This window comes from Falco biarmicus, chromosome 4, assembly GCF_023638135.1.
Source record: "Falco biarmicus isolate bFalBia1 chromosome 4, bFalBia1.pri, whole genome shotgun sequence".
Taxonomy (NCBI): domain Eukaryota; kingdom Metazoa; phylum Chordata; class Aves; order Falconiformes; family Falconidae; genus Falco; species Falco biarmicus.
The window spans coordinates 102,476,295-102,499,052 of NC_079291.1; the positions used below are offsets into that span (position 1 = coordinate 102,476,295).

At 54.2% G+C, this 22,758-nt stretch overlaps 1 protein-coding gene across 8 annotated transcripts; it reads right to left on the reverse strand.

Moving 5' to 3' along the window:
- Nucleotides 1–239: 239 nt before the first annotated feature.
- ABHD6 (abhydrolase domain containing 6, acylglycerol lipase) lies at nt 240–21,503 on the reverse strand. Of its 8 annotated transcripts, none has more exons than XM_056335777.1 (10): nt 15,784–15,925; nt 12,073–12,142; nt 10,273–10,420; nt 6,616–6,772; nt 6,095–6,208; nt 5,737–5,869; nt 4,311–4,468; nt 3,446–3,500; nt 2,875–2,975; nt 240–2,131 (listed from the first exon to the last, which is right to left on the reverse strand). In XM_056335777.1, the coding sequence occupies exons 3-10, from the start codon at nt 10,389–10,391 to the stop codon at nt 1,955–1,957; spliced, it is 1,014 nt and encodes a 337-aa protein (XP_056191752.1). In that variant the 5' UTR covers nt 10,392–10,420; nt 12,073–12,142; nt 15,784–15,925; the 3' UTR covers nt 240–1,954. The 8 variants fall into 8 exon arrangements, with proteins under 8 accessions (XP_056191752.1, XP_056191753.1, XP_056191754.1 ...); XM_056335778.1 differs by lacking the exon at nt 15,784–15,925 and adding an exon at nt 12,645–12,874; XM_056335779.1 differs by lacking the exon at nt 15,784–15,925 and adding an exon at nt 12,291–12,583.
- Between the last annotated feature and the right edge of the window lie 1,255 nt (nt 21,504–22,758).

Below are 22,758 nucleotides of genomic sequence, written 5' to 3' on the forward strand. Positions count from 1 at the left end.
GCAAACTCCTCTTAATAAAAAGAAAAAAGCAAAATTCATATTGTCTTTGAAGAGATGAGACTCAAGCCTTCCTGTCTTCACCACCTCTCTTGACATTATCAAATATTCCTTGGAGCAAAACCTGCATCTCCCAGAAATGTGGTGAGGAAAGAAGCAGAGCACGTCCCCTGCGTCATGCATCATCCCACGCCACAGCCCTCTTCTTCCTCAAAGGAAAGAATAATCATTGCACAGTGGACTCCTTAAATCACTAGATTTTAATAGCCATATAAATCCTTTGCATACAGCACTCTATGGCACATGAGAAATCATATAGATACCCAAAAACTTTTTCTGGCTTTTACCACATAAAACTATCAGCATTTTTTTTTTTAAATCAACTCCTGTAGTAGAAACAATAACCAAGCAATTAACAGCAAATTTCTACTTTTCTAAAAGAACAGTTTCATCTCTTAAAAAGAGCAGAGAAGCTGTCAGGGAGTTTCAGATATACAGACAGATCAGGGTACCTCAGAAAGACGGCGAGAAGACGGCTGTCAGCACCGCAAGCCTGCTCTACCAGCACCCAGTGTCTACCCACGAGAAGGGCTGGGGGTGACCAAGCGGTGACAGCCTGCTTCTTTGCCTTTGAGAGCACCACGCACTGCCTTGCCCTCCAGCAGCCATCAGTCCTGCCTGAGCCCAGGACCAGCCCCCTGCCCCTTGGGACACATGGCGAGGGACAGCAAGTGGGGAGGTGCAGGATCCGTCCCCGTACATCACCTTGCAGGCTGCAAAGCACAGCTTGTCTGCATTGTCCGTTTCTATCTATAATTTCACTTGGTCAGGAGTTATAATCATCGAGAGGATGCACAGGCACACCGTACCTTTCCATGCCACCACTCAGCACCTCACAGGCGAGCTGATCCCATCTCGCCGCCCAGTGAGCCTCGGATCCTGCATTCCCTGTGCTGCTCACATACACAGCCCACTCCCACCCCTCACGCCTGGTTTCGGTGATGTTGGCATTCGCAGAATTCATGGAATTCATTAAGAAAATCATTATTTACATCAATGTGTTCAGCAGCGCAATGTGATAGACGAGCTGAGACAGGAGTTTGCCCGTTTGCTGACTCGCACCCTGCCCACGGGCTTTATTGCTGACTCGGGCTTGGGGGACCGAATCACCCTGGGAGGTTTCCATCCCTCTGGTTCACACAACGGCGTCGAAGCTGCTGTCTGCGCCCCAAGTTTTCACTCACTATGTTCACCCTCAGGGAGAACCATCCCCTGGGCAAGGCGGGCTGTGCACGGACGCCGTACCCGGGGCACTGTTAAGGCATTACATATACACAGGAGTTGTTCGGGGATTTAAAAAAAACCCACTCAAAGTGTAAACATTTTTGTACATACAGTCATTGGACTTCCACACACGAAGTTTTCTCTTGTTTTCTGCATAAATCACGAGTTAAGGAGCTACACAAAGAGCACTCGAGCAGACGCCTGGAGCACTGGGGTTCTCTTACAGCACGGCAGCATGCAACGCGACGGACTCTAAGTAGTAGAAATATTGTAAGTCTCAGTCCAGGATGCTTCCGCCTTTCTACACTTCTTAAATAGTTTAGGTAAATGTCATTAACAACTATGTGCTGGTAATTCTGGTAAGATGGGCAGCTGCGTAAGGAGCTTCAGTACATGGCAAGGTTAGCGCTTGGTGATTTCAGCTTGTTTCTACTTTATCTCTAGGTAGAAAAGGGAGAGATTCTGCTTCCGTTCCTGTATCTATGGAGGTTGCTCAATGACCCCTAGGTCGCTGTGCTGGCGGTACTACAGGTTTAGGTATTCAGTGATTCTGCCTTCCTCAGGGACTTTGGCACATTCACCCCGCTTCGTACAAGATCCCTGAGAACTTATCAAAGCTGCAGTACTTTACAATTTAAAAGACCCGTCATGGCCTCTTGGCTCCCCACCATGCTCACGCCTGCTTCTTGTTGTTTTCCATGCTGTGCAGCAGCGCTAGGAACTCCAGGATGAGGTTGGCTGTCTTGCGGGGCCGCTCCACCACCACTGAGTGCCCGCAGTTCTCCAGGATGTACACATGGCAGTCTGGGATGGCGTTCGCTAAAACACTGGCACCAGAAACATCCAGGACCTGGATGGCCGGGGAAAAAAATCAGTCACTCCCACAGGCAGAGCTAGGTTTTGCTGGACACTGCAGAAACCCTGTTGGAGCTGCCTTTGCAAACCTAAGCAAGACGCTGAACAGGGATGCGGACATGGTCCCTGTGACATCAGCCCCGTCCCATGGTACACGTGCCTGGGGACGTGGCAGGGAGGCTGCCCAGTGCCAGTCTCAGCATGTGGCAGGGAACTCTCTTGGATGCTTTCTGGCTGCCAGCTCAGTGCAACAGGGCCATTGCCAGCAAACACTTGCACCTTTGCCTTTACAGAGCCCTTTGCATGCCTGCAGCTTGCCTCCTTCCCCCTCCCACTCCTCCCACTGTAACCAGCCCTGCGAAGCCCCATGCTTTTGCCTCGCTGCCTGCCCATGAATGACAGACACATCTCTCCCCAGGTGCCAGGACAATTATTTTTGCAGGCAATTTATAACTCTTCCCAGCCCACACCTGCTGTGGCGCTGGCACCTGCCCCCTCGCCTTCCCCAGCCCTGGCTCTGCCCGCTCCTCCCTCCGGCCCCACGCTGGCTGTCAGCTTTCTGCCCATCACCCCGCCGAGCCCCTGTGTCCAAACGCACCAGGGATGGGGACACACGTGTGCCAGCTCCCCGCGGAGCAGCGCACAGCTCAGCAGCACAGCCCACGCCATGCCCCCATGGATGGACACAGGCAGAGATGGAGACGTGGTCCCCTGCCAGAGGTGGAGGGGGCTGCGTACCTGGTCTTGCTTTCCCCAGATGACCTGCGTTGGTGCTTTGATCTTGCTCATGTTCTCATGGAGAGAGTGCCTGGACTTTTCATCCACGATTTCTAAAAACACTGGTGGGGGCAAGAGGAGAGTCAGTTCTACAAGGGAGATGTTTTGCCTTCCCTTCTCGCAGGGGTCCTGCGGGCCAGCCCTACCAGTGTCCCCTCGCTAGGAAACCCAAGCAGGGGTGATGGGCAAAGCCCCAACGGGCTGTCCAAGCCCTGCCACCAAGCCCTGCTGTGAAAAGACCCTCCTCCAAGCCCATCTCCTTGTAAGTATTAGTACTAATTAACCCAGCTGGGAGGGTGAGGGTGAAGCAGCACGCCATTGCCCATGGGGGTGTAAGTGCATTGCTACCAGCAACCGAGGCGCATCCCCAAATCTGTTAATGACATTGCGCCCTCCCACCCTCAGCAAAGCAGCTGGGGGGTGCTGGGGCCAGCTGGCATGCAGGGGACATGGGGGCTGGGGACAGCCCATCCCCACAGCCCAGGGGTCTGGCTGGAAAGCCTGGTGAGAGGGGCTGCCGCTGCACACTTACGTTTCCGATAAAAATCATTGTGTGGGATGCGAACATCGACGAGGCCCTGAAGGATCTGCAGGGAGAGCAGAGGAGAGCTGCTGGGGGGGGGGGGACCCGTACCCTGCATGGGGCTGAGCACACAAGAGAGCGTGCCCCGCCACCCCTGCCCTGCACAACTCAGCACAGCTTCTTCCCAAGCACATCTGGCTGTCAAAACTGTGCTTAAGTAAGGTGTATTTCAGCAACAAGTATTTTTGTCTTTTATGATGCAAACCCGAATTTCTCCCCCAGGCCAGCTATCATAGTCAGCAGGCCCCCTCAGCCATGACTGTGCTTTTCTTCCTTCTTTTATTCTTTTGCCAGAAAACAAAAAAGGTCTTGGCATTACCTTACATTTTCTTCTTACTCTCCAATCTATTCATCCCAGACTTCCTAAGGAAAACCAGCTTAATGGTCAGCCCCTTGCCAAGTTCCTCTTGCCTGACAATGAGTGATTAACATTTCCATGGCTTTTGCTTAAAAAGCAGCAAACAATCCCCCTCCAGGCCAGACAACAGCCGCCTTAGTTATTTAACGCTTCCTGCCAGCCATACTTACTAAAAACCCCTTCGACATCCCAGCGTGCTGCCAAAGACCTCACTGGAGGAGGAATTTCAGCAGATGCTGCCAGAGAGAGCTGGGAAAAGTGGGTTTGAAGGGAAAGTGCTGGAAAGGTGCTGGGAGCGGGGCAGCAGGGGGCCGCCTGGGTGACAGTGGGGACTGCAGCGCTGGCTGCACGCCTGGCACCGCCTTGGCTGCCATCACACAGGCTTGAGGAGAAGCAAACCCACTGCCCACTCCGAGCCCCCCTTCCCCGGCCCCGCAGCCAGCCCAGTCTCCTCACCTGCTGTGGCACCTTGAAGCGAACGTAGGAGCAAAGCTTCAGCATATCTGCCATCTCCTCAGGCGTCGAGGGAATTAAAGGGATCCTGTCGATGCATTCGGACTCTTGCAGCTCCCGGAGCTGCTTAATGAACTTGCTGTCAGTGGTACTTGGCAGGCCTGGGTCAAACAAGAAGGGGGTTACAAGCTAAAACCCAGATGAGACCCCCAATAGCCCCAGCGATGGAGTATCACTGTACCAACCTCCCTCAACTCTGTCTCTGCCCTCCTGCCTGCTTACTCATTAAAAAACAAAAAGGGAGGTGGCAGGGAGGGAGGGGGGAAAAAATCTGTACCTACAGCAACCTTAATATGCACCCAGGGACCCCTCGGCCTCCCTCCTGCTCCAGGGCTGACAGCACTGAGCCCCTGGCATAACGTGAGGTGTATTCCCCATAGACATGCACCAACGCTTTGGCAAAAACCCTAGCACTTATTTTTATGCAGCCAGCGGATGCAAATATTACTGCCTGTGCCTCGCCTGCCACAGCACAGGGTGGGACAGAACATTCCAGGAGCCCCATGTGCATGCACGGTGGTGGGGAAGATCCCCCGGCACCTTACCCCCAAACCCCTCTGCAGCCCCCACAGAGGGTCCACATCAGAAACACCCGGAGTCAGCCAACAGCTCCCCCAGGGAGCAGCGGGCACCTTGCCACCCACCGAGCCCATAGCCGGGTAACCTTCACTTTGCTTCATCACTTATTTGTTATCTGGGAGGCGCCTCCCTTGCATGGGAGCGGGGAGGAGCTGCTCTAACCACCGGGATGCGGCAAAGCCCTTCCTGGCAGAGAAGCCCCCTCCGAACCACCCACGCCTCCTGCAGCTGCTCACGGCCCCGCTCCCCTGAGCCCCCCGGCCAAGGGGGTGGACGGGTGCTGCAGGGGCAGAGGGACACCCTGCTGACCTGCACCCAGCCCCTAAGCCCTCATCCCACTCAGAGCGCCCAAACCTGGGCGGACAGAGCCCCCCCAGCTCCCGAAGCCCCAGCCCTCCGTCACAGCGGGGCTCTCAAGGGGCCAGACTAGACAGACTTTTCCCATTGCTGCCTGGTTCCTCCCCCCTAGCCAAGAGGCTGCAGACGTGCCATGTAAAATGCCTGCTTTCGGAAGGGAAAAGGCATTTTTGGCCAGAGCGGGATTTGTCCCATTTGGCCTACTCCCAGCTGTAACCAAGGCACAGTGGGCAAACTCTGAAGCCCTGGAGAAAAGCAGTCAGGACAAGGCTGTGATTTCCTCCCGTGCCCTGCCAGAGACTTTCAGACTGTAAATACAAGCTATTTCAAAATGCTCTGCACTAAACCCCTGTTTTGCCTCCAGCACCACTCTGGGCTTTTGCACTGGCTCCTGCTTGCCCTCTCCCCGTCTCGCCTCCCCTGCGTTGCTCACCGGCAGGACAGATGAGGGTCAGGCTGCAAATGTCTTCTGGGTACTGAGCGGCGTAGACGCCGGCAACGTTTCCTCCCATGGAAGTGCCAACCAGATGAAAGGGCCTTCTGTTCAGCTTGATGCACTCCACGAACTGGCAGGGGAGCAGAAGGAGCATTGTTAGGGGAGAGGAAGCAACGGCATGGGGTCATGAGAGAGATTCAGCCCAAAAGCTTGAGGTTGGTGGTTCTGACTGCCTGGGAAGGGAGGGAGCAGGGCTGCACGAGGCAGGGCTCACCAGGCTGAGCATCCCTCATGTCCCCATGTCCCTCATGCCCCTGCATCCCTCTGCAGAGGCGATGCGATGCTGGAACTTTACCTGGTGTATTCTCTTAGCTTGCCCGCTAATGGAGTAATCGTCCAAGGCCGAGCGGGTCGTGCCCTCGTGCCCGGGCATGTCAACGCACACCAAGTGCAGGTTCTTTGGCAGGAACTGCAGAAACAAACCAGAGGCGGTTACGACGCAGGGGAACTGCTGTGAAGCCCATGGATGGAAACTGGTGACCACAGGTGGGAGCAGGGGGGACACTCTCAGCAGCCCCTGGTTACTCGTGCACCAGAATAAGTCAGCTCATGTACCAAGGATGACATGATGAGAAACCGTGGCCAAGATCTGCTTCCCATGGAGGAGGCAGGTACGTACTGCTCTTCCCCTGCAGCTCTGCATGTCATAGGGATGAAACGGATCCAACAAGCAATGAGCACAGAGCTAAGGAGGGTGTTTCTAGCATGTTACAGCCATCATCACATCCAATACATGCAACCGTTGGGTGCTCACACCCCTAAGCCCAGGACCATCAACTATTGCTAAGCAGCAACGTGATAGAAATGGAGTCCCACCTTGACTATGGACAGCCACATGTCTTTGTGGGCTGAGAACCCATGTAACATCAGGATGGATGGTCGGTATCCAGGTCTCCCTCTACAGGAATAACAAAACTGATAGTCATCGTAGTTTGCATATCTAACCTGCATACCCAAAGCTCGGCGCCAGTACCTGGAAACAAGGAGAAAACACTAGTGAGTGAGGCAAGACCAGGGGCAAGTGGCAATATAAGCCAAGTGATAAGCCCAAACTCAGCCACCGATTTGCTACTTTGCTAAGGCCAGTTAGGTTGGGCTCGCACTGGTGCTGTCATAGGATTAACTGGGACTCATTCTGAGCACCTGGTCCCTGGATTACATGCGATCCCCTACAGGTGTAGTACTGGTGGCTGGCTATCCATGGCTTCGCTGTAGATGGTGGAGACACTCTGTTCGTTAAAAACTTCAAAGAAGATCCTAAATAACAAATTTGGCAATGGAAATGGGCCAAAATAACAATCATAAAACTGAAAATGCCCAAAGGTTGGTATGAGGAGAGAGAGTCAAGAGAGGTAGCACATGTGGCCAGGCAGTGTGCAGGATGGGCAGGCAAAGGGAGGCACTCGTTCCAGGTGGGTCATGGGTTTATTTGGGCACAGTCCTGCATCAATGGGAGAACATCACCCCACAGACAAGCAAGTCAGATCCCAGCCAAAACAACCATGTAACCCAGGAGCACCACAGACACCCAGCTCCCATATACTAACTGGACAACTTTTTAAAATGTATTTATACACATGCAAAGGACCAGAGGTGACCATCCTTACACCAGGTCAAACACCCCAGAAGATACCAGGCTAACCCCAGGGAAACCTGGATTGTTCCTCTGAAAGCAGAAGCAGACAGCTCCTGCCAGCGCATGCTTGCAGCCTGCTCAAAGAGGATGCAGTGAAACTGCTGGCGAGAAGGGACCTGGACAGAGATTATCGGTGACACTTTGGACACATGATGTGTACGTGCAGTCCAAGACAAAGGAGCAGGCTCGCTTTCTCTGCATTTCCCCTGTGCTGAGATGTAACCCTTGTCAGCACAGCTACCGGGCTACTCCTGATGGCCAAGAAACCAGCAAATACTTTTATATGCAATATCAGAATTTATTTGAGATGTAAGAGCAAGGTCACCAATACTTCTGGGCTGTCCTAGCTCTCTGCCCACTCAAAGCTTATGCAAAGTGCAATCCTCTTTAACATAATCCCTTTTTAGAGGGAGTTAGTGGGACTTAAGCAGCATCTCGGCTCTGTGCTGGTCCTACAAGGAGAGGCGAATTTCTCCCTGAATAAGTGTCTTAAGAGTCCTTGCCTCAAAGGCACCGGTGTAAACTACCAATGGGCAAGATGATAACATTTTTAGCAACTGATCCTAATGGATCAATTCAGCAGAAGGCAAAATAATCTGTGCAAAGCTGAACTGATCCCTCGCAAGGTGTTAACACGCTTAGTGGCAGTGGCTAAACTGATTAACCCTTGGTGGCAGAGCAGGCAGACTCTGGGGTCAGGGTCAGCAGGGCAGCCCTGGACATCACATCTGGCAGGAAGGCACATCAGGGGCAGGGGCGGGAGTGAGGCCATTGGTGACAGTGGCCTGGGGTGACTGTTGGCTGTGCCAGCTGAGAACACGCAGACTGGCAGTGAGGAGGAGGAGGAAGGGGGCAGCAAGTGGGGGGGAAAGGGTGTCCCCCCCGGCATCTCCTGGGAGCGGTGCCACAAAGCTGGAGCTGCACCGGGCTGAAGGGGATGGGCAGCATGACATGCTGCCTGCCACCTCTCCTGCCTCTGCCGATGGGGAAACACAACGATTTTGCCCCCCAAAAAGCCAATTCAGAAAGAAGCAAATAGAAAAGGAAGAGTAAAGGGCAAACCCACTCTTCTCGCTCGCTGTCCTTAAGAGGTGCCCATGAAATGCAGAGCGCTGCAGTTACTCCTGCAAGATGCCAATGCTGCCAGAAACTCCGGGAGAGATGGGGGCACCTCCCCTCCAAAAGAAAACAGCCCCGCTGATCTCTGCTTACATGATCCCTCCCTCAACCAAACACAGACAGACAGTGCATTTTCACTCAGTCCCTAATTTGCAGCCCTGAAGGACAAGGCAGCAGGGTCTTCTCCAACACCCCCTCAACCTGGCTCTGCCAGGCTCCTGGCACCAGCCCCTTGTGCCTGCCATCCCTGCTCGTGGCTCTCTGATGGCTTCACCCTGACCACGCTCCTTCTGCTCTGGTGTGGCAGCATTACTCAGGTGATCCTCCTCTGAACCTGAGCCTATCGGGGTCCTCCCTAGCTTCTACTGGCTGCTCATAAGTCTGAAGGAAAAAAAACCCAATCCTTGGACTAACAAACCTGGTACCATCTGGTCCTGCCCCAGGCAGCAGCCTGGATGTCCCTGGAGCAGGAGGCTGTCACACCGCTTGCTCCCCTGCGCAGTGACGTTTTGTCTCACAGCTCCCCATGCAAGAGGAAGAAATTCTCCCCAGTCTGGTCACTGGGGTTTTCATCCCATCTGCCCACGCCTCTCAGCCCACAGATGCTGTGATTAAAAGGTTGTTAATAAATGTGCTGTTAGAAACAGGCTTCATCACGCTGCTGTGTCTGAGTGCTGGGGTGGGCTAACGTCCTCCTCTCACAGGAGGTCACTTTGATTTGGAAACACCCCATGAGCAAAACTGCAGGAGCCACCATCTGCCAGCAGCATGTGAGGGCAGCCTGCTGCTGCTGCCTGCTGCTGCCTGCTGCTGCCTGTGCCGGGCAGTCAGCGCTGCCCTGGCTTCCGAAGGGAGCATTATTCCAGCTTTCCACCGCAACAAACCCGGACAGATAAGATGCCAGTGTGCTTATCATTGATTTCCAGGGACAGAGGAGGACTGAAGGATGCCTGCCTCCTGGTATCGGAGAGGGTAAGGTGCAAGAGGGTAAAGGAAAAGCATCATTCCATCTTCTCTGATGCTCCAGCTCAGAAGAGAGGGAAAGAATGAGAAAAGCCTCATCCATAACTACTAGTGAGAGAAAAGTCCCTGCCTGCCGAGCAGGCTGTTAACCAGGAGGGAGCATGTGAGCCTGGGGAGCCGCAGCAGAGCTGAGGATGCTCACCCCTACAGCGCACTGATGAGGTGGGAGGTCACTGGCCTGCTGGGTTTGCCAGGCTGGGGGACAGGGAGCAATGGCCATGCTTTTCCCAGCCGCAGTTCTGTGCTTGGGGGAAGCAACCCAGAAAGGTTCAGAGACATGCTGCGAGCTGGCACCGCAGCAGCAGCCTGGCCAGGAGTCCCTTGGTACAGCCCACCCAAGCCCCCCGGGAGCCTGCGCCCACGGCCACCCCAGGATGGTGGGATGCCAGCAGCCCAGCTGAGGCTGCCCCAACAGACATAAGCCTCAGCAGCAAACATGCAGTAAGAAAATGCCATTTTCTTCTCCCAGACATGCTTAAAGCTATACACAGCTGGCATGCCCCCAGAAAATCCCCTCCTCACCTGCTCCTATTGCCGTCACGGGCGGAAACATCCACCTCCATCCATGCCACCTTGCTGCCCACGGGCTCTTTCCACCAAGACCCGTGTGCCTGCACGTGTGTGTGGATCTGCTTGTGAACAGCTGTAATTCTGCCCCCATGCTAAAATGAGAGCAGCTGGGCTAATGAACTCACCAGTAGTAGATGCGGATAAGTGCTGAGGGCCAGAGGAGGAATGAGGCCACAAAGGCCAGGATGGGGATGGCCAGGGTGCCACCGGCGATGACAAACATGTTCAGCACATCCAGGTCCATGCTGCTTTCCAGCGCCTGGCCTCACCTGCCTGCATGAGCAGAGATGATGATAAGTCAATGTTAAATGAGATCTCTGCTACCAGAAGGAGAGGAAAGAGGCTCTGAGAGAGGCAAAGGATATCACTCAGAGCACAGAAAAGTCTTTTTCAGTTTTAAAACTTGATTATTTCTTCTGGCTCCTTAATGGATCTAATTATCACTATGTTATCCTCCCAGGAGAGCACATCTCAAACAGGCAATGAGCCTCACAACAGGCATGCACCACGTCTGGCGTGACAGGGCATGGTATGGCCTTCGAGCACTTTGCAAACACAGGAAGTGCAGCCCCCTGCCCCAATGGGTGCAGGCAGCCCTTCCCCCCTGATGGGCACAGGCAGCCCTTCCCCCCGGTGGGTGCAGGCAGGGCTGGCTTAACGAAGGCTCCACGTTGCTTTTCGGAAGCAGGCGTCCAGCTCCGGCTCCCCTCCCCCTGCCCAATCCCAAATCCCCAGCACACAACCACTGACCTAGAATTGATGGCTCAAGCCCAGCTCTCATTACCACTCCACACAGGCACCAACTAATCAGGGGAGCAGAGCCTATTAATGGGCTCGGAAACTGAAGGAAACAACCTGGCAGGGCACTCTTTGGCAACCAGCCCTTATCTGAGACAAATTCATCCCTTCATCACAGCACTCGCTGCTGATCACAGGTCCCTATCCCGACTCCCAGGTATCCTTTGGACAAACCTCAAGGGTGGCGGGCATAGGACACAGGGTGCAACGGTGAGCTCTCACGCAACACTGTGCTTGTCCCTGAACTCGCCCCACCACAGGCAGCTGGGATATATTCTTCTCATTAAGAGATTAAACCCTGTCGCACACACATCTCCTCTAATTCCCCCTCGTCCTTTCCTCGGCACTAGCTCTTTTGTCACACATTTACAAAACGAAACATCCTCAATGCCTGCCCCCCCACCAGCCATCCCCCCCTGTCACCACCTCCACATTTCTCCGTGCCTGGCTGGTCAGATTTATTTCTGCTTCCTGCAAGACCCACGGCGGTATGCGGTACGTTATATGTTATGCCATGAAGCAGGAACACGATCGCCACGGTCACATCCTCTCCCCCTCCGACACCGTCACACTGGATCACATCAAATGCCCACATTACACATGACCAAGAAAAACAGTTCACAGAACCTCTGAAGCAACGACCACGTTTACCCTCTTCCCCCAGGGAAGACAATCGTAACTGAAATCTGAGGAATACTGTAAATATTTCCACCAGGAACCTCCTTAACAAAGCTAAACCTCACTTCCTCCTTCAAGCCTCAACAACACGCCATTATTCGTTTAATTAACATTTTGTAGGAAGATCTTTGATCTCTGCACAGCTTGTTCGTAGATAAACACTTCGTGCAACAGACAAACCGTGTACACGACAGCAGGGCTGCACGGGAGCCCACCTGAGAGCATCTGCTGCCTTTTGCTATGTCACTAAAACAGGGAAGAAATTAAGCAGGGAAAATTGCCGTCATTCCCAGTGGCGACCTGTAACAAGGGAAGATCGCAGCTAGGGAAAAGCGTGGGGTGGCGGGAGCCCCTGTGCTCCCCTGCACAAGGTCATGGTCACCGCCTCCGCCGCCTCCACAGCTCTTGGAAAGCAAAACAAGGAGAAAGCCTTTAAAAGCCCAGCTTACTTTGCAGAGATCCCCTCCTCCTCTCGGCACAGGTTCCGCTCGCTGTGAGTAGTGGCAGTGTCTGAAAACACTGTCAGAAGAGGAAAAAAAACTGGTTAAAATCGCACTCCTGCTTTTTCTCCCCCTTTCAGGCTTGGTAGCCTGGCAAGATCGCGAGCTTCGAGTATTTAAGCCACCAGCTTCCCTTCAAGATGCCTCATCTTCACCTTCTGACCAACCTTTCCCCTGTTTATGTAAATACGGTCTTTTGTACAATAAAGCCAAACGAGGGCACTTGTTCCAAGCAGGAGCAAAGTGCAGGCTGCCATCAGAGACGAAGCGAAAGCCGGCGTGGCGCGGCGGGGAGAGCCACTGCCAGCAGCCCCCGCCACGGCAGGGCTGCATGGCACCCAGCAAAATGGGGCTCACGGTTGCGCTTCAGGTGATTACAGCTATTAGAACAAAGCCAGCTAAGCTGCTTCCCATCCCTTTCCTCTTCGTCTTAAACGTATTTTTCCAAGGGCTGTCAGTCCTCCCCCCCAGCCCTCCCTATGCGAGTCAGGCTGAAGCATAGCGCAGCCGCAGGAAATTACTGGAGAGGCAGGAGAACACTGGGCTGAGCTCGCCGGCAGCTTTTGGCCATGGAAATTCAGGCTGGAGGCTCAGCGGGAGCACCGGAGCACAGCGGATGCGCTTGGAGCCAGAAAATCTCTGAGCTATCCCCACTGCACGGCTGTGGGGCCGGGGGCACCCCGGGGGCTCCTGTCCCCATTGTGCCACAGCCTTTCAGCAAGGCCATGGCAGCCACCGCTCACCACGTGAGCCCCGGCGCCCAATGCCGGCCACACGCACCCGCCAGCCCCGCTCGGGGCCCCCGTCATCCATGGGTGCTGGGGGGGAACGCTCGGGGAGCCCCCTGGAGCAGCCAAGCCCCCCTTTGCGTGGGCAGAGCATCGCCACAGATTTCCATGGCTACCTCTGGTGGAGGCAGTGGGAAGGAAAACGCTGGCAGGCCCAGCTCTGCGGTTGGGGGCAGCCTCCATCACCCCAGTCTGCAGCACCCCCAGCCCCATAAAGCCACCTCTGCACCCAGCAGTGCTGCGGGGACACTGGCTTCCCAAAGCCACACGGGAGCACCTGTGGTGCCACCACCCTGCAACGGTGCTTTGCCCAGGGGATGATTTGCCCAGGGAGCGAGCAGCATTGCCCCAGGCCCTGGCACAGTCCTTTGCTACCAGCAAGAGAGACATCATGTGCTTAGAAATAAAAGTGAGCCCACTGGTAACAGCTGTAAGTCTTCAGATCACAGCTCATCCATCACTTTGAGACGCCCTGTGACCAAAAGTCACAGCAAATGGCCCCAGGCATGCTACTGCTTCTTGGAAGGCTCTCCAAGTACCTCATAAATTAACTTGAAAACATCAATTAGTCTGATAAATGCCGTGTGATCACGCAGTGATAAAGCCAAGCGTGCTGTGCACACCACTGGGCACAGGATGCCAAACCAGAAGTACCGGTTCCCACGCTGGCAGCCCAGTCGCAGGCACTAGCCACCGCGGCCCCTGAGTCCCACCTGGGAGGACCCCCCAAACAAGCCACCCCAGGTAACGAGATGGACCCAGGACAGATGCTAAGGGGAGGCTCCATGTCTCCTGATTCCTGCCCTGTGCCAAATTCAAGCAGGGGGCTCATCACGTGCAAACAGAGGGGCTGAGAGGCCGGAGGGGGCTGCTGTGGAGGACAGCAAGTTGATGACAGTTCCCAGGGCCACTGGCCAAAGGAACAACAAATGACTGTGAGCAAGGTTTGAACCCACATCGGGTTTTTTTCTCTTTCAAGCTCAGTGGGTAACATCGGAGAGGCTGGAAAAGACCCAACAGTGCAACTCAAGTGTAACATAGGTGTTTTTCCAGGCCCCACATAAGATGCAGCGGCAGCAGCACACCTCAGTGTGTGGGATAAAAACCCTGCGTTTAGCAATAAAAGAAAAAAAAAATAAAAAAATCTCACAAATGTGAAAGCAGTTCAGCTTGTTACCCTGGGAGACAGGAGACTCTTCACCAGGACCAGCATCTCCCGCAGAGCCAGCCTCTCTGATGGGGTGAGAGCTGGTGGGGGATGCTGGGGGGCATGCTGGGCTGCAGCACAAAAGCCTTCACAAGGTGGAAGGTCTTAACTGGGAAGGGGGAGAGCGGCAGCTAATGCGCTGGGCAGCCCCGTGCAAGGCCAGGGAGGGTTTCCACAGCGCAGGAATTGCACGGCTGTGCCCACTGACCAGACATGACGAAATTCAAGCACAGAGGTTCAAGCGGGCTGTGCTCAGTGGGTCTGGGATGCAACACCAGGGCTACTGCCCTGCGCTCAGTGTTGCACTCAGCGCTCCCTGTGCCCAGACCAGCCCATGCCTGGCCAACAACAGATTTAAAAATTCCAAGTAGCTGAAAGCTAAGCAGCACATTTAGGCATACTTTTTTTTTTTTTTTTTTTTTAAAAAAAAAGCTGAAGAAGAAGAAACATCAACCAATTTTAAGATCCCACTGCAGAAACAGGGGGCTTTGACATGCCTCAGTAGCTGAGATGAGGCCCCCAGAAACCCTGACTCACACCACTAACAATGTAAGACAAAACCCCAAAAACATGCAAGTGAGCCATTTCCCTTGGAAACCGCCTCCCCCTTGGCATCCTCAGCAGCCAGAAAAAATAATATTGACCATAAACAACAACATTCCTCCGTGGTATAATTTGCAGTACGATCTTCCAGAAGCCAATCACAGTGACATTATAATTTAAGATCTATTCATATTTGAAAGATCTCTGTCAATTAGCCAGCCAGCTCTCAATCTTAATCCAGCCTCTGAGGGCTGAGAGTAGGAAACATGCCCTTTCACCTTCATTTATTTATAGATGGCAGAAATGAGATCATTATTTCTGCAGTGCTGTTTTGCACAACGTGCATCTCTGACCCTGTGTCTGTGCCACACAGCTCTTAAACGTGAGCCGGAGAGTCTGGGCTGGCCCCCATCCCCGCTGCTGCACCCTGGGCTGGGAACAGGCAGGGATGAGCCGTTAGCGTCACTGCCAGCCAGCCTGGGGACAAGGTGGCTGAAAAGCACGACTGGAGCAGGCTGTGCTTCCAGCCAGCTGCTGGTTTAAAAATTTGTAACGTGCTTGTCCTCCTTCCGGACCTGTCACCATCCCCATCCTGCCGCACACGCACGCAGCGGAGGATGCACGGCCCATCTGATGTCACGAGTTCGCCCGGACTCAGCCCTCTCCTGGGTGGGGGTGTGTGTGTGTGTGGGAAAGAGTTGGGGAGGGATGGGGCAGGGGTACCGGGGGGCCACCTCCAGGTTCCCCCTTCCAGCACACAGCCCCCCCCTGCCAAGGCGCCATCCTCCAGGAAAATGCCTGCATCCTTCAAACAGCAGCAGCGAGATGCAGCGCTGCTCTCCTGCCCTTCATGCCCCGTTTTCTGATTGTGGTTCGGGGGCGGAATTTTAAGGCAAATTAATTCAATATTTTAAATAGATATCTTTTAAATTATTTCTTGCATTTTGGCGTTGCTGCTGATTTCCTCCCCACCCCCAGCCATGCCAGGGTTGGGACCGGAGGGGTCCGGGGGGAGGGGTGGGGTGCCCGGATGCCCCCGCGTCCGGGCCCCTCCCCTCCGCGGACCCCTCCGGTCCCGGTATTGCTACCGTCAGCCCCGCATCCCGCCTCCTCGCCTCTCACCGTGCCGATCCGAGCCGTGCCGGGCCGCAATGGCAGCGCTGAGCGGCGAAACGCGGCGGCTCCGTTGCGCCCTCCCCCCGCGCCGGTGCGGCTCCGCGGGGGCGCAGCGGAGCGCGGCGGCCAGGCGGGGATGCGGCGCGGCTGTGCGCGGTGCGGGGCGGGGGGGAGCCTAGGGGGGATGCAACCGGGTTGAAAGGGAGGTGCAACAGGAGTGGGGGGTACAACGGGGTGTAAGGGGGGTGAAAGGGGTGTAAGGGGGTACAACGGGGCTACAACGCGGCTACAACGGGACTTCAGTGGAGGTGCAAAGGGTGGATGCAATAGGGCTGAAGTGGGGGTGCAAGGGGGGATGTAATGCAGCTTCTGTGGGGGTAGAAGGGGGGCGGCAATGGGGGGCTGCGGTGGGGCTGCAACGGGACGTGTGATGGGACTTCAGTGGAGGTGCAAAGGGGGGTGCAATAGGGTTGTAGCAGGGTGCAAGGGGGAGGGTGTAACAAGGGTGCAAGGGGGGGACGTTATGGGGCTTCCATGGGTTGCAAGGTGGACACGGTGCCACTGCAGTGGGGCTGTGCAAGGGGGGCACAACAGGGGTGCAAGGGGGGGTGCAACAGGAGGGTGGTGGGAGGTGCAAAGAGGCCATGAGGGGGATACAATAGGTTGCAGAGGGGATGCAAGGAGACTGCAATGGGGATAGAACAGGGATAAAACAGGGGTGCAAGTGGTCTGCAATGGGATGCAAAGGGAGTGTGAAGGGGATATAACTGGGTGGGAAGGGGCTGCAATGAGGCTGCAACACGAGTACAGGGGGGATACAGCAGGGGTACAAGAGGAATAGGGACAGTAAGTCAGGGATAGGGTAGGAATGCTGCAATGAGGCTACAAAATCACTCCAGCCAGGGGTGCAAGAGGCAATGCGATGTGGCTGTAACACAGCAGTTCAAGAGGCAGTGCATCAGGGAGTGCAAGGGAGGACGTGAGAGGGGTGCAAGGGGGTGCAGTGGGCAACGAAATGTAGCTGCAACAGGGATACAACAGGCATGTAAGGGGACATTCAAAGGAGACACAGCAGGGGTAAAAGGAGGATGCAATGAGGCTAGAGAAGTTGTACAATGGATTGCCATGGGGATGCAACAGGAATAAAAAAGGGAAAGTGATATGGCTGCAACAAGATTACAACAAGGAGATACAAGGGTAGTTACAACAGAGGTGTAAAGGGGATGCAATACAACTGCCACAGAGATACAAAGGGGAATGCAGTGCTGCACTCTGCACAGACAGCATACAGCCCCCTTGCACAAGGCCTGGGACCAGGCTTGAGGGTGGGGGACGTCTGACCATTTCCCAGGTCCTGGGATGGGGCTGTGATCAGGGGGCACAGAGCTCTGCCCCATTTCCCATGGCAAGAGCACAAAGGTTGAAATCAGAGCATCCCACTGTTACTTTTACACCCGAAATAGGATTTTTAAGCCTGCCATTTAAGTTACAAGCTTGTTACCTGCCCTCTCTTCCCAAGAGATGACACCGGTCTCAAAAGCTGCATTTCAACCTGCATTTAAGATCTGCTCTGGTTTTTCTTAAAACTGCTACCCAAATCCTTTTGCTATAAGCAAATTTACTTTCATTCCCCCCCGAGTCACATATCAGGTTGGTATACACCTTTAAGATACATCCCCAAAATACAAGAAAACTTAAATAAATTGGAAACGAGATCAGCTCCTGAGTAAATGCAACCAAATTGGGTCAAATGCTTACTGCATCTGCACTTTGATAGAGGATGTCCCTTTGGTCTCGTAGGCTGGGGGAGCTGAGCGAAGGAGGTGTAAAGGGCTTTCCAGGTCAGAGTTTACTATAACAACCAAAAGCTTTTGATAACATGAGCTGTCAGAGAGATCTATAACCAAAATCGAGGGTTTTAGGTGGCCCAGTGAAGGCGAGGCACAGCTTCATGCAGCTTTTGTTGGGTTTTGTTTGAAGAGCTTTCCCAGTCACACTAGGCTAAGCAAAGATGAGCTTCCAATAAGGTGACCTAAGCAGACACGGGAGGTATTTCACAAGCCTTTAAACGTTGTTTGCAGTCGTAGTTGTTTGTTCAACTTTCTTGTGCACCACCCCAGGATCCCACGGGACATGTGCAGGGCAGCGCTGACTCACGCCAGGGATGGATTACCCACCATGTGGTTATTCCAGGCCACCTGCTGGGAATGCCCCTGGAAATAGTCATTGCAAATGATGGCTCTTAAAATAGAGAAGCTGAAGCAGAGACCTGTGGCGGTTTTATGTCGAAACATGCCATGAGCTAACCGGGGAACGAACTCTCGCAATCTCAGCATGCAGCCACAGGGAATTGTCATTGACTCCTTTGTGTCGATGGGGAAAGGAGGGATCTTCAGGGCTGTCCTGAGCCAGCCACTGCCAAGATGAGGCCATGGCTTCAAGAGGCCACAGCCCCCACGAGCAGTTGGCAGCACCATGATGACTTTGCTGGGCAGGGGCCAAGGCTGTTTCTCCATCCCAGCACACTGCAGAAGACCTCAGGCTCTCCAGGTGGCATGGGGGGCCGCGGGGGAGCACAGGGCATGGCTGAGAGCAGATGAGCACTTCAGGAAAGCCCCAGCAGCTCCCTGGGCACCTCCCTGAGGATGCTGCAAAGCCATTTTTGGGGTGGCTGCAGCATGGCAAGCTCAAATTAAAGGCCAGTGCCTGCACTGACCTGCCCCGTGTGTTTTGTTTCTCCTCTCAGCCCACAGACACAAGTCATCACACAGCTGTGGCAGCTGGCAAGGGCCGAGTCACCCCCCAAGGCTGCCAGTGTTTTGGAGCCCAATGCCAGCTATCCTGGTCCTCAGACAAAAATTCCTCATTCCTAATGCCAGTGTCAGGAGCTGGGCTTCCCACTGGCACATCAGCACAGCTTTGATGCTGTGAGCAGGGCGGTGGGTGACTTATGTATGATCCAGTTAGAAAAAAAATGTGTTTCTAAATTCAGTGTAGCCACAGGAATTAAAAAAAAAACAAACAAAAAAAAACAAAACCAAGAACCAGAAAATAGCTGTCCTGTGTCCCCAGAAATGAGGCAGCGAGACTTTCACCTAAACTGCCTTCTTTTCCATAGGAAGATGGAAGCTTTGGTTGGATTCAGGCCAAGGTTGCTGTGGAGAACTGAAGCTTCTATCTCACCGAGCTGAGGGGCAGGGTTGCTCCACCAGATGAGAAGCTTCCATGTTATTTTCCACTGCTGGGCGATGAAGCCCCAGGGAACACGGCGGGATTGTTTGCAACCACAAGTGGCGGCATGCCACTTTGGTGAGGTGAATCAGCTTCCCAGGTGACTCATTCCGTCCATTTCCACTTGCGGTGTTGGCCCTGTGACACAACACCCCCAGCAGTCCCCAGTGGGCACGGGAGGGCACCGGGCAGGTGGGCGCCCCCTGAACCTGGCATGTCCCCACAGCCCATCCATGGGACCTGCTGCTGAGGAACGGCTCACCATGCCCCGGGCAGAGGGCAACTTTAATGACATACACCTGCCAAAACCAGCCCCCCAGGGCAGGGATAAGATCTCAGCTCGCCCCAGCTTGCAGACAGCAGCTCCCAGTGAGCACAGGGGTAAATAACTTCTCCAGCATCACTCTGGGCAGCTGCCCCAACACACTGCAGCAGCTTCCTTGCACAGCCTGGGACAAACACAGGAACGAACTCTCCTAACTTTTACAATGTTATAAAGCAAAACCTACTTGCCTGTTAAAAGCTTTAGATAATACTTTCTTTAATCAAAGTTAATGCGTATATTACACACATTTTAATTACATCTTTAACTGCTAACAATAAGGTGTACTCAACTTCACAAAACCCTCCTTATTTGGTGGCTGCGGTATCGGTATGGAGGGGTAACTTCAAAGCCTTGCCTTGTCATCATGCATCAAGCCTGTATTTCAGATTACTGTGTGCTCTCCTACATCTCGGGTAAGTGGCCTTGCTCGAGAAACCTAAACCATGAGGTGTTTTCCCTTGAACTGCTTTAGCAGGCAGGCATTCATACTTCAAACAGCTACTTGAACAATACCGACATATTCAGCTGAAAAGGAAAACCCTACCGGAGTCCTGTACCAGCAAAGGAGTTATGCCCCAACAGTGATTTATTAAGCAGAACACGTATTTTCCAGAATGAGAAATAAAAGTATCAAAGACGACCCTACTGATTCAAAACATACCATGTATCTTGCATACCACATATTTTTACCCTCAGTCATACTGAATTTCCAGAGGGTCACGCCGGGATGCTTATTGCCGCTAAACTGACACTGCAGCCACTTCCCAAATGACCATACTGGGCCTGCAGCCCGACCGGGAACTTCACCAACACAAAACGGTCCGAGTGCTTTGCTACTTATTAACCTGAAATTCCAGGAGACTGTGATAAAATACTCTGTCCCATGGTCGTGATAAGGTCACCAGGAGTCCAAGGGTCGTTTCATTTGCTCAAAGGAATCTACTTTTCTGGTGACGCTGGTGACTTCGGGGCTGGCCCTTCCTGCTCTCCCACAGACCTCCCCTCACTGCGGCAGATGTTGACAGAGCTGAAGTTTGGGTAAAAATGATAAAAATTAAGAGACATTCAACACCTTAAAACCTGGCACATGGGGAGGGGAGCATGTGGGCCCCTTGCCTGAATACAGGTGCGGCGGCATCTAGGGAACACCAGCCTGGAGGTGCCAGTTCCCTCACATGCCACCACTACCCTCTGCCCACGCTGCCAGTGCTTCCCCGAGCCACACGCTCCCTTTTGGGGGGGACAGGCTTATGGGGGTGCTGAACGGGGCAGCAGGAACACCCTGATGGGCTGGGGCTCGGGCAGGCTGGGCCAGCCTCGGTGCCCTTTGCAGGAGGTGTCCAGCAGTGCTGGTGTCCCCAGTGGTGCCAAACCTCCCACCAGCACACAGACACCACGCTTTACCCACAGGAGAAATAAAGCTTCAGCGTAGTTTTCAGGCACCCCAGGGTGACCTTGCGGCCCACAGGTGCTTCCCCCACGGAGCAGCCAGTGAGTCACGCTGCTCCTCAAGCCCAGAATAGGCTTCCTCTGCCAGGGCAGGAGGGGATGTGGGCTTGCCCGCGGTGTCTCCCTCTGGGCCTCCCAGAAAGACACAGGAAACTTCAGAGATCCTCTCAGTCTATCTCTGCCAGCAAAAACAAAGCTGCGGGTGCCCTGCGAGGCAGCCAGAGCTGCGGCCGAAAGGAAGCAGCTGCGCCTGAGGGTTGAGGAGGAACTCCCACATTGCTGCTGAACCCTTGCACCTCTGCTGCCCCACGGAGACTCCAAATAGGCATATGATATACAAACACATCCCACCCCATCCATCCCCCAACACCTTACTGGGAGCAGAAGGAAGACAGAGGGCTGAAGCACTGCTTCGGAGACAGCAGCCACAGCCCCCATGTGCTCAGCATGGGGTGTCAGTGATGCTCGGCTAAAGGATGCTCAGGAGCAGCAGGCAGGGCCTGGGCAACACCTACCTAGTGCTTTAAGTTCTTGCCCAGGCTGGCTTTGGCCAGCAGCTCCATCAACTGCCTCTCCTCCCCTGGGAGCGGGGAGCAGCTGAGGAGGGGCTTAATTAGAGAATGTTTTGCAGGTGCTGCTCAGCTGGATGTGATGTCCCTCACCCAGCATCATTCAGAGTAGGGGCAAAACCCCAACCCAGGTTGGTTTCACCAGCAGCTTCACCCCTCTTGTGCAAGACCAGGACAGCCCTGAACTGGTAGGGTTCACGAGCCCGCATCGAGTGGGTGTTATGGCCTGATAAGGAGCAAAGAGTACATGCACAGAAAGTGCAGTAAACAGAGAGATAAAGCAGGCAGAAAAGAGTGTGAGCTCTCCGTGTGTCCCCCACGGGTCACCTCGCTGCTGCCCGTCCCTGCAGAGGGTGGCTCTGCCTGTCCCGCTGATAACGCCTGGAGTGAAGGGCAAGGGGGAGGCTGATAAACAAGTAGCCCTGGGGACAAACACGGCATCGACGAAGTGCGGTTCAGGGTTAAATCCCTCAGAGGCACCACAACAAACATTTGCTTTTTGATGCCAGTGTAGCCAAAGTGACCCTGGTTTTAGAGGGAGATCCCAGTTTTGATGATTCTGACCCTGAGGCTGCAGCCGCCATTGCAAGCCCTTGGCTCACACTGTGCTTTTAGCAAGGTCGGATGAGAGATTTACAACCCCCTAAGCCATTGCTTTCCCTGCCTTTTTATTAGTTCCCTGCAGACCCTACTCTGCCTGAGGCTGGCTCATTAGAGACCCAGCAGGCAGAAAGCCAGCACCCTACAACGCCTCTTATTTCGGAGAGTGGCACCAGGCTCCCCAAGCAGCCGCGTTCATTAGCAAGCAGCAGGGCAGCACGCCCCTTGCTAGCAGCAACTGCTCCAAATCCCTGTCGAGCCAAAACGGAGCTGTGGTGCCCATAGCCACACTCCCAGCACCCACCCTGGAGAGCTGCGGCTGCCTCCCCAGCAAGCCCTGAATCTCACTGCTTCCAGCTGTGCCACATTTTTGGGAGTCCCCCCCCATGCGCTGCATTTTGTGCCAGCTCCACCTGAGCCTGCTTAATTGATTTAGACAGTGTCAGGAGTCATGCACTGGTGCTTCTGGATCTAGATCTGCGTGGGCAGCTGTGCAGGCAGGGCAGCAGGGTGCAAGCAGGCTGCATGGCCATTTTCAGGAAAAGGAGGGAGGATGTGAAAGCACCCTGTAAGCACAGGGAAAAAAAATCAAAGGCCATTATAGATGCCATTTAGCCTGACTTCTTGTTATACATCCCATCATTGTATCTGATTGGGGGCCGACAAACGCGTGTCTGGCACGCGGCAGAGGAGTAAGGGAGGGCGGGGGGATGGTTTCCCTGCAAAAGCTGCTCAGTACGACCAAGCCATCCCAGCTACAGCATCCTCACTCGAGTGGCACCTTGGCCAAACTTGTGTGTCCCCTTC

Excerpts from the sequence above, each read along its gene's own strand:
- ABHD6 (XM_056335783.1), bottom strand. The coding sequence starts at position 10,391 with ATGGACCTGGATGTGCTGAACATGTTTGTCATCGCCGGTGGCACCCTG. Across the intron at positions 5,870-6,094 it reads AAGCTAAGAGAATACACCAG|TTCGTGGAGTGCATCAAGCT; the intron begins GTAAAGTTCCAG and ends CTCCCCTGCCAG. Across the intron at positions 2,976-3,445 it reads CAATGATTTTTATCGGAAAC|TGTTTTTAGAAATCGTGGAT; the intron begins GTAAGTGTGCAG and ends TGCCCCCACCAG.